General features: G+C 41.8%; 1 protein-coding gene across 1 annotated transcript; it reads left to right on the top strand.

Annotated features, from left to right (window-relative positions):
* Positions 1–5623: 5623 nt before the first annotated feature.
* On the top strand, positions 5624–7939 carry LOC139645532 (calcium-independent phospholipase A2-gamma-like). The gene is made up of 2 exons (XM_071521268.1): positions 5624–5822; positions 6438–7939. The coding sequence occupies exon 2, from the start codon at positions 6449–6451 to the stop codon at positions 6710–6712; it is 264 nt and encodes an 87-aa protein (XP_071377369.1). The 5' UTR covers positions 5624–5822; positions 6438–6448; the 3' UTR covers positions 6713–7939.
* The last annotated feature ends 3795 nt before the right edge of the window (positions 7940–11734 follow it).

The raw sequence follows: 11734 nt of genomic DNA, 5'->3' as shown, positions 1-11734 counted from the left end.
CTGCTTTCCTTCCTCTTATGTAGTGAGGAAGGCCACACACATACATACAGGCTGACCCATGTAAATAGAGGTAAACAGACGAGTCAGAGGGAAAAAAAGACAATCCTTTATACTTTTTATGTCTGAATGTCATTTCTTTACCTAGAATTTCTCTGTCATCAGTCTGGGGACTAGGAATGATTGTGAATCTGAACACCATATTTGACAAAGCATGAATAATGCGTTTTATACAAATATTTGTTTCTTCTGAATTTGTTTGTCCCCATAGTCATGGAGAAAACAAATTTGACTGAAAATAAGATTTAGCTTCTGATATATCTATTTTTTTTATTATAATACAAATACTTTTTATGGTTGAAGTACAGATACAAATAGTATTCAGTGTTAGTATAGCATCTCCGCACACCTCTACTGGGGACATGGAATATTTGTTGCACGTATTACCATGGTGCTGCGGCTTTGACCCTTACACATCTTATTACTGGTCGCTTGTAATGTTTGTTATCTAGGATTTTAAAGTTATTCTGCTGTTGCACTAATTATAAGTCACTCTGGATAAAAGCATCTGCTAAATGGCTAAAATGTAGATGTAGAAGTAGTGTTATTGTAATTTACTTGTTAACACGATGATCTTTTATGCTGTTCGGGTCCATAAATCATGGCCGGCCTCTTGGGAACTGTTCAAATAGAGTCGTTTCAATTTGTTGTTTTTGTAATTTAATTCTTAGGCCAGATGTCTTTAGATGGTCTTTATGGGCAGCAATTAAGGCTTAAGCCTTGGCTTCATTTTGATAAAACCTACTTAGGCAAAATTAGCCTTGTCCTTCCTTCTAACAAGTATTTTCTCTCCCCTGACATCTCCTAATACAAGAGCCCCGGTAGACAGCCTTTACAATGTTATAGTCAATAACAGATCCTAATCCCCAATCCCACTTTGCATATTTACCGATCCAAGCCTTGATTCTCCTAGGCAATGAGAATTAAAGCAAACTACTTGTTCTTAGCCTGAGAAGCTATTGAGCTGCAGTCCTTCTGTGCTTATCCAGATTAGAGCAGGAACCTTTTTTTTTTTGTCCAGCCACAGTGACTCATACATCCCAAAATTCATCAGACACTTACTGCTTCGTCAGCCAACTAGATTTTTAAAATAGGATAAGACCTCAAGATGAAGGTTGATTCCCCCCTAAAGATGCAGAGCATCTTAACAGCCACAGGTAAAATTTTTCCCATTTTTCCACCCTGGTCCCAATGCGTTGGAGGATTGATAGTGGTGCTGTCTGTCTGCCTGTGCCACACCAGGCCCTGTGCCATCTGTAGCTCTGTGGAGCAGTGTCTTAGCTTGGCATACTGCTACTTGGCTAGAGAAGCCCCCCGGCCACAACAGCATCCTGAATCTGTTGGCTTGTAAACTGTCTTGTCTTTAGTCTTAGCCTCTGCTACAAAACAAACAAAGCAAGTTCTGCTTTGAAAAGAATCAGCTTAGTTAACCTGAACAATGTTATTTATTGGCTTTTTTAGCCAGCAAGGTAATTTAGCAAAGTAACAAGTTTTCATCTAACAACTAACCCCTGCAAGCCATGTAATGTGCAAATCAGATGTGTTAACAAGACAGTGATAGTTAGATGTAGCTGACCAGATTCTCTAGTTAGCTAGCAAACAAACAAGCTGACATTATCTAAACACAAAATCAATACAATGTATCAGTGATTAAATGATCAGTCTCCAACTAAAAACAGCACAGAAATTAACCATGTCTGTCCCACGCTGTTGCAGATGTTGAGATGGAGACTCACAAGTTTAGAAATCAATCAACAGTTTTCAACCATGTTGCTAAGAGTTGATGACCACCACTATGGATAAAGATGTAATTTATATTTTTTATAATTTTCTGAATTTATTTATTTTTCTTATATAACTTCCATTCATTTCTAATGCAACTACTGTTTTTCTACAGTTTGCATGCACATTTGTGTGTGTGTGTAATATATTTACATACTTGTGTTCCTATTCACATCTCTGTACAAACGATCTGTTTTGAGTTGTTTCCCATGGCCGTTGGGAAGGAGACAGGGACGGATGGAAAGATGGAAAGTCAATGAGTTGTGTGTGTTGTCCTCCACATTCCTCTTGGAGCTGCACAGTGTTTTCGTCGACAGTATGAGCTACAGTTGCCACCCACCGGTCTCACCCCCACTCTAGTTTTCAGCACCAGCGGTGATATTTCTCAGGGGAGTTCTGCCGTTGCGGGGGATCAAAAACACACACACACACACACAGTGGAGAGAGACTCATTCACAGACTTAATGTAGAGATAGAGTTGACCTATTTCTCACTGCACCGGATTCCTTCGTTATAGCAATCCATTGTTATTGCATCGTAGCCTAATGCCCAGTTCTGACTTTTGGACACACACAATAATGCATTTCGGTAGAATTTGCATCAAGGCATTAATGATGTTAGTAGCCGTTCTATATCTGTGGACTGTGGCACACTCACATGTATACACGCCTCCCCAGTGTGCTTGTTATCACAGGCGGCCGAATGGCAAATGAATCTGCCTCAGGTGAATCCAACGCATTACCCCAGCCTCATACGCAGGCAGTCACACACACATGCACATGAGCATGCGCATACACACAAACATACCACGCATGAATCGAGGCACAATATGAGCCCATAGGAGCCTCATTGTCAATACATTTACTGCCCGTAATAAATGACCTGTGGATGAAACAGACTTCCAAGTCTCTCAGTCCTGTGCATCAGCCTTCAGATTCTCACAGTACAGGTGTGAAAAGGGGTGAAAGGGTTTATAACGGTTGCAAAGTCTCTGCAGACTTCAGTTACTGCTGCATGCCACAGTCTTGGCACCTAGCCCGAGCTTGTCTCTGAGGCTGGCTTGGTCTCGATGTCATCCCATCGCTCATTCCATGTCGTCGGGTGTATTCGGTTTTTTGTGTTGTGATTGGAAGCAGGCCAGACCTCATTGAGCTACCCTGACCCTGGGGTGAGAGGTCAAATGTCAGAGCTGAGGAGCAGGTGGTGTAAATAGCCTAGTGCCTCAACAGTGCAGACCGTGTTTCAGTATTTCATCAGGCTACATCTGAGAATAAATTCGGCTTATAATTGGGCAAAGCGTGATACGTGTTACATTGTCCTATAATGCCACGAGTGGACTAGTTGTTCAAGAGGTTGTCCCATAACTTAAAGGTCACATGTTCGAATCCCACCTCAGCCAATGTGTCCATCAACAGTCAGATGTGTCCTGACACATTAAGGCCCTACCTGTTCAGTCATTGTAAGTTGCTCTGGTTAAGGACATTAGCTTAATTTGTAGAAATGAAAAAACAAAAAAAATTTATCATATCTGGTATATCTTCCAGGCTTTCAGCATGCTTTTTCCTTTCTTTCCTTCTGCTTGTTCCCATTGAGGTTACCACTGGGCACCCATGGTGATTGAGTGTGTTTGCTCTTGTTTCTGTATCGGTTGTTGTTTACTGACATTTTCAAGGCTACTTAGTGTTTGTTTTAGCCCAGAAGGGGGAGAGGATTTAAGCTATTTGGGTATTTTTCTGCTGCCCACCCCCTGCAGAGAAGTGGAAATGACCTTTACCCTCTGCTCTGCCGGGGGGGATTGGACCTCCTGTGTGCCACACTCTCTCACACAGATAACCATGAGTAGATTATTGTTTTAGTGGATTAATCCTAGCCAAACACACTCCGGGTAGCTTAAAAGCCCTTCAGTGGTTGGATATGATCCAGCACTGGACTTGGGACAGACTGGGAAAGAACAGAGGGCACTAAACCAGTCCATTCAGCCTGATTTTCCCCTTTCTGTCATTGTTGGCATCATTTAGGCTGGCAAAGTGCACTACACTCAAACATTAATCCTGAAACATTATTTGTTTAAAAAAAAAAGGAAAAAACACAGCTTTTCTGTTCTCATACTTGCTTTGCCTGTGAATAACGGGGATTGAAGAAGAAGTGCGCTCTTGGTTGAGTGGGGTCGAGAAGCGGGCAGCGGATTCTCTTGTATCTGCCAGATCTGGTTGCCAGCACAGCACATCTCTGGTCCAGGAGCTTCCGTTACCCGGGCCCGGCTCTGTCGCCCTCGGCCAGCTAGTCCAATTCACCTCATTTGTCCTCACAGGGCCATTTTCACCATAGGGAGAAATAGCATATTAAAACAACAAGCACATGCTATACATATAAACAGTTACCTATACATGAAACATGTCCAAAAAAATAGAAACAAAATCCACTGGAATCCAAACAAAATCCACTTAAACTCTTCAATTTTACATCCAGTGGATTTTGTTTTTATTCTTACTACCTGGATGACTGAACTGAATCTACACAGACAGTAAAAACAGTAAAACAGTAACCTTGACTTTCAGAGGTTACCAGACATGTGCTGTTCTATCATAAAAACAACATATTTGGCGGGTGAAAGTTTTTGAAGCAGCCATAGTGGCTGGTGGATAGAAAAGCTAATTTCCTGCCCTGCCTCAGGTATCTTGTGTATATCCAATCGTCCTGGAGGTGAGAAGATATCACTGACTGGCCTTAAGCTCTTACACACACACACACACACACACACACACACACACACACACACACACACACACACACACATACGCACATACGCACACGCCCACAATCAGCTGTTTAAAAGTCTGCAGGCCCCTGGCAGTATACAACTTTCATCACTTTCATTCTGAGCTAGTTAGATGGATCTGGGAAGGATTTGGGGTGTAAATATATTCTAGGCATCACACACACACTCACACACACAAACACACACACACATACAGATCATTGCCAGTTCACTTTACAGTTGGGTTACCTCAGGGTAATTGGCAGGTATCAAAGCAGCTGTGAAAGTTGTCAGTCATGTCACAAGCTCCTTCTCCTGAGCTCATTCTTGCTGTAGGCTGACATGCTTTTAACCCTGATCATTTTTTTCTGTTTTATACTGTTGATTTCACGATTTGATTGTCAGAGATTTTGCTTAGACACGAGTGTCATAAAAGTAGCAAGTCTTGTATATCATTGTTTTATTCACATACTCAGGTAAAACTTTGTTGTTCTGTTACATCTGCCATGTCCAGAACAGTTTCCTGCTTTAGTCAAACTTCTGTATGGTGATTTTGTTTTGTCACATTGTAATAAAGCTAAGGAACATGGATTTGGATTGGAAACTCAGATGATTGAACAATCTACCAAAACCATGGTAGATTAACTAAAAATGTACCGTTGTGTCTCATTCTTATTAACAAATTCAAATCAGAATCTCTCCGCTCCTGTGCTCCTGTATTTTTTAACCTTTACTTTACCACTTAAATCTCACTGAGATTAGGAATCTCAATTCCAAGAGAGATCTGGCCAATCAAGCAGCATCAACATCATACATAAAAGTTACAGACAACATAAAAACAATGTAAATACATAGTATAAATAATTAAAAGTTGAAAGATGCATCAAAACAGTAATTTCTCATCGTTTTTGTCTTTTCTCTTCTCTCCTTTTTTCCTTTTCCGTTTCTGTTTCCCTTCCCTTTTCCCTTTTCTATCCCTCCTCTTCCCTTCTCATCTCTTCCCTTCCCTCTCTTTCCCCTCTCCTGTAGGATGGAGGTCTCCTGATAAACAACCCCACAGCACTGGCCATCCATGAGTGTAAGTGTCTGTGGCCCAACACACCGGTGCAGTGTGTGGTGTCTCTGGGCACCGGGCGTTACGATACGGGGGGCAAGAACAGCGCCACCTACACCAGCCTCAAGGCCAAGCTCACTAATGTCATCAGCAGCGCCACCGATACCGAGGGTAAGGTTACACAATTTTGTGTGTGTGGCTTCCCACATCTGTCCTTTCGACTGGGATTAAACCCACGCATGGTTATTTATAAAGCTCAGATTAGAGGCGTACGGTCACGGACTATGAGATGCGTTGCAGCAGTCGCTGGCTGGCTCAGCACAGTCTCTTTCAGCACGGTTTCATCACAGGCCTGGAAAACCTGGGGAAGCATGGAAAATTAACTTGCTAATTTTAAGGTCCTGAAAAGTTCAGGAATTCCTCAAAAAGTCTGAAAGGCTGTTGTTCAGTCCCAGTACACACATTTGATATTGTTGTACACCCATTGTCATTTCACATATTACTGTGATAACTGTGATTGTGAAGAATAATCTTCAGCTATGGATCGACATGGCCTACTCATTTGCCCAACCACTCTTAGCAAATATTACACTGACCACCAACTAAAATCTTCAAATCTAGTCGAAGTCAAGAAATGTTTAGAAGTCCTATTGAAAGAGCATTGGAGCTGAGTAGAATTAGAAACTTATCTGTAACTGTTGAAACCAAAGTGTTTTTCTTTATCAGTGGAATTGCTTTATTAGTATTTCACACCAACTACCACCCCCCCCTCCATCCTTCTCTCAGAGGTGCACACCATGCTGGATGCTCTCCTGCCCCCTGACACCTACTTCCGCTTCAACCCCCACATGAGCGAGGACATCCCATTGGACGAGAGCCGGCTGGAGAGGCTGAACTTCCTCAAGAGCGAGGCCGATCGCTACCTGGAGCGCAACGAAGCCAAGCTGAGGAAGGCGGCCAGCGTGCTGAGCCAGGAGAAGAGCGCCATCCAGAGGCTGGCCGAGTGGGCCAAGCTGAAGGCCGACATGTACGAGGGCCTCCCCTTCAGCTCCAAGCTGTAGTTGTTCGCATGGTGGTAGCATGACCACAAGAGAGTGCAGTAAGAAGACCTGGCCTGTAAAAACTCCCAAGACCAAGGCCTGATAGAGTAAAAGTTGGAAAAGGAAATAGAACAAATTGGTAAGTGTACTGCACTTTTCCTATTTGGACACTGATGTTTTTTTGGAGCATCTAAACTCTTAACCCTAAGCTTAACCCTCTTGACCACAGTTTGATCATCATGCCTCTAACACATAAAAGACTCTGCGAGACACGTATAATTATGACTTATTTAAAAAAGATTTGACGTAAATAACATGTTAGATAACTGCTACAGTATGAGATGAATTGTGTTTGTCCTGTGTAGGACAGGATGTATCTTCTGTGACAGAGATAATATAACATGAGATGAAAATAATTAGGCAGGTTTTGATACTTTATAAGGAAATCATGATTGATTGGAAATAGGAAATGTATGTACGTGTATGCAAGCTCATAAAGGTATGAATACAAGACTGGCTAAGAGCTGTTGATTGGTTGATTTGGTTTTAAAGCACACAGGGAAGGTTCGTGCAGCATGACACATGCCAGTGTTATTAGGAATTAATGACATTGTAATAACTGTAGTTATTTTGTAAATAACGGACATATCACTGGTTTTTCATTTACATCTCATTCCCAGTAACTTGAATGCATTGAAATTCAATACATAAGTGAATAGTGAGAACACTAACACGACTGCCTATTTCTAACACTGTACTGAAGAAAGACTTCATGCACTTTCTCTTAACTTGTCCATGAAGAATCAAGTGTAAATAATAATTTAAGTGATTATAAATTGTTTAATTGTTCTTGCTTGTGTTTAAGAATATGGAATGACAAAAGCACATGCTTTATTTGTCCTCAATTATTGTCCTCAATTATGGACCCGGCCGCATTGAAATTTATTCTGATCCTTTGGATAAAAAACCCCCCAAAAAAACAATGATTAATATTATTATCATGGTAAAAAGCATGCTCTACTCTATCTGTGAGTAATGCATTATGGACTATGAGTCGTTTCTGTGGGTTGGTAGTATGAAGCTTTTTTCACTTAACCTCTCAGCATGCTCAAGCCTCAATTCCTCAGCCCCAGCTTTTGTTAATGTACTGTACACTTTATAAGACTTGACACACTTTTTTAAATTGTGAGAATAGTGAGCCTAATTGCCTTTATTCCTCCCTCCTTCATTGCTTGGTGGAACCTGTAAAAAAACATAATTTGTCATGAAAAAATAAAACTTGTTTTCAAAACCATGCTTCAATTTGTGTTCTCTTTTGACCTCTTTGACCTCTTTGCTATTTTTATTATTCCTATTTTATAGAGGTTAGTGGGTTGGGAATATAAGCTATAGAAATATGTCATATTATTTGATCTTACTGATGTTGATCTGTCACATTCTGCAACCATAAACCTGACACACACACACACACACACACAAAACACAAAGAGCTCCACAATAGAGTTGTCACGAAGGAATGCAAAGTGTCCTCCTATGATGAATTGCTTTTTCCAATTGCAAGCATTGATTTTCTGCTTTATTGTTTCCTCCCATTGAAGATCCACTGAAATTCCATGGCATTCATTCCTCCCATTCACATTGGCGTCACCCCAATCAACGTGAACAATATGCCACGAGGAGGCATACCTAGAAACCTCCACAACAATGAAAGATGTCAGAAAGATATAGAATAATGTGCCAAGTAAGTTAGTTGATTCATTCACTCATTCCTCACTCCTGGTTTGAAACTGTCAAACTTGCAACTGACTGATCGATTGATGGGGCGTTTGTTTTCAATGCCAGCTTGATCCTCACCATGATAGTGTGGCTGGGTGGCGTGCGATGTAGGAGGGCCAGACCGGTGTGTTCATGCCTAACCGACAAGAGTTATGGCCATAATGCCTAAACTTGGCCTTGCTCTGGAATGGTCCTTGGTTCCTCAATGGGTGACAAATCCTACAGGTGCTTGCAAGGGACACTTGAAAGCTGGCGGTGCGTTTGAAAATGCATTCCAGACGGGAACAGGTGCATGGGAACTGTTGCTAAGGGCCTCTCGGGGACCGGTGAGCTGAAGGGAGTTGTTTGGATTAGAACACACTGTAGTTTAAGTGCATGACAAATGTAATATACACTGGGTGAAATAGAAGGGAGTGTTAGAATTTCTCAGTCTGTTATTAATGGTATGGGACACGTGTTGGTGGGAGCTCAGGAAAACTGCTGTCTGAACAGATGAGACTGTATGTTTTAAAGTCCCCATGAAATTAACTCCCATTACTTTTACTTCCTGGAAAACAGAGTATCTTTCATGGTGACCTCATGCTGCACTAGTAGGCGTAAATATAAATTTCTAACCATTAAAACCATCAGATTTTTGAACAATCCCGCCCCTCCACACCCCTCCCATCCAATAAAATTGCCTTTCTGTCTCTGACTCATATTCCATTGGTTTTGAATGATCCCTCACTGTGTTATGTCCCTCCCCAACATCCTGTTTCAACCGGAAATGCATCAAATCGAGGAAGTAAAGATGCCATTTCATAGGGTCTTTAAAATCAGAAAAATCTAAAGAGGGCCCTGTTCAATAGGAGTCACACTCAGCTTCTCACATTTTACTGCTGTACCACATACAGCAGTGCAAAGCTTCAACACCCAACAGACTACGGCTTGACATTTATGACAAAAACCCCATGGGACCCAGCGTGGGTCGGGTCGAGATTAATTTCTGCCTTAATTGCCTGGGTTTGAGTCAAATCGGGTTCGAAAATATTGTTAAAAATGCTGATATTAATTAACAATTTATCAGACAATTTTTAGCAAGTTTGAAGTCGGGTTTGGGTTGGGCCAGGCTCAAAGTCTCAGGGAAGAGTGAAATTGTACCACACACTTCTGCAGATGTGAAAGCACTGGATCCTATAGGTGTAATTAATGTGTTTCTGTGAAAGTTCCACTGTCAAACATAGCACAAAGTAAGATGAAGTGGCCTGTCAAGCCGCTCGGGGACAGAGTGTTGGTTTTGTGCGGCTTGTACTTCTCCGAGTGACATGACAAGCCCAGCCGAGAAGACAGACATATGAGGTGAACATGAGATTAACGTTCCCTTGCGACGTTCATCCTGTTAGCAATTTCCTGTTGGTGTTGAGTGTAAAAAGGCCAAAGTGCAGAGGTTAAGTGATGTCTGCCAGGCTGCGTTTACATGCAGTGGGAAATAAATAGTTCTGGGTCCACGTTGTACCATTGCACCATTAGTTTCTTGTTGTGTCAGGAGCTGTCCGTCTCTCCTCCTTCTCGGCGAAGCAAAATTGGATTGTCTCGTCTTATGGTGTTCCCTAGCAACCGTTACAGTCCCCGGCTCGTTTACAATCTCCTCAATGTATGTCTGCCCACGTTCGCCTAAAATTGTTCCTGATCTGGCAGAAATATGTTACGCAATCAACCTCTTTTATTTTGCTGCTGTAAGTGGATTTTGTCAGTTTAGATTCTTATGCACAACTTGTGAAATGGATGGTCAGCACTGATAAGGGATATTATTTAAGTTTGCTATCAGTGTCCAGGACTGTTCTCCTTTTCTGTCTCTCTAGTTTGCAAGACTCTTCAGTTTGTACATAATATACTGGCTAGCTATCAGGATGTGCCATCTGTTTAAACACACATCAGCCAAACACATGCCATGTTTGTACTATTCTTTGTCTCCCCTTGTTTTGTTGCAGCCTTGCTTTCTTTGTGAATGCACTAAGGAGATAAGACCATCGCACAGTAGTATCAGTATACTCACAACTGTCTGGCCCATACAGCACTCCACCCAATATAGCTGCAAATGTATACAGTGTTACGTAGCAAGAATCACCCCTCAACATGTGATCACAACGGGTGAATTTACAGCAGAAGCTCCAATGGTGCAGCTGAATCAAATATGGCCCTTAGGGGTTAGATGTGTGACAGAGCAATGACAAGTCGCACTCTGAAGCCTCTGCTGGAATAGAAATGAGAGAAACAGAAGTGGATGCATGCCATCCCTTGCTTCACAAGACAAAATCAGCCCAACAGCTGCCTAGAGGAAGAGGAGAAGTCATATCACAGCATATAGAATCAAAAATAACCACAGCACTTTCTTCCTGACGATCAGCCTCCTCTGCATGGTTCATCTCAGGATCAGGAGGAAGAAGTATTACCCTGCTTCACACCGGTGTTTCCCAGACTGAGCTCTCTGACCAAGTTAGGAAGTCTGTTGTGTAAACAATAACAGTATGGTAGCAGGTCTCTGGTAGCTCTCAACGTGACATTGTCCCACCATCATATATCCTGGTCTGTATAAACTGGTTGTAAAGTACACAGTGCCCCAGACAAAGTTATGAATAGAGCTCAGAGCCAAGTGCTGCTGTATGTAAAATGATACTGCAATATGTGAGTGTTTTGTGTTTTGTTTCAAAATTAGACATCCGCTATTTGACACCTACTGTACTCTGTACTCTCTTTGTGCTACAATTTTACAATTTTAACACAAAACTAATTCATGTTAAAGTATTTTTAAAGTATATTTAGTAAGTTAAGGCCTTAGCTGACAGGATGATAACACTTTCAACAGACTAGGTCATTTTAAAGATATTGAACAGTGAACTTAGACAATGATTTATTTCCAAAAGATGGACAAATGGAATTATTAAGATACAAACACATCCACATTACACACACCCATACTGTATGTGTGCCTTCACAAGCTGTATTTGAAAAGGGAACAAGAGCATGTTGACAGAGGTTGGGAGTATTTCACACTCGACCCTGGCATGTCTGTAATGTCACGCTGTGAAAAAAACATCTGTCCATCGTCACGTCTCCTCTGAAAAGAAGTGGCGGTACAGTTTACATAGTGGTGTGGCTCTCCACAGATCTCTGCCAGTCGGTTAGTGAGCACACACACCTACACACACACACAAACACACACACACACACATCCTACTCGTCCAACAGCCACGCATGAATCTCAAACAACATTGTAGGTGCCCACCG

This window comes from Centroberyx affinis, unplaced genomic scaffold, assembly GCF_046629955.1.
Source record: "Centroberyx affinis isolate AG114_WGS23_722 - 3 ecotype Tasmania unplaced genomic scaffold, CSIRO-AGI_Caff_v1 ptg000879l_1, whole genome shotgun sequence".
Classification (NCBI taxonomy): Eukaryota; Metazoa; Chordata; class Actinopteri; order Beryciformes; family Berycidae; genus Centroberyx; species Centroberyx affinis.
This window is presented reverse-complemented; position numbering and strand designations above follow the sequence as displayed.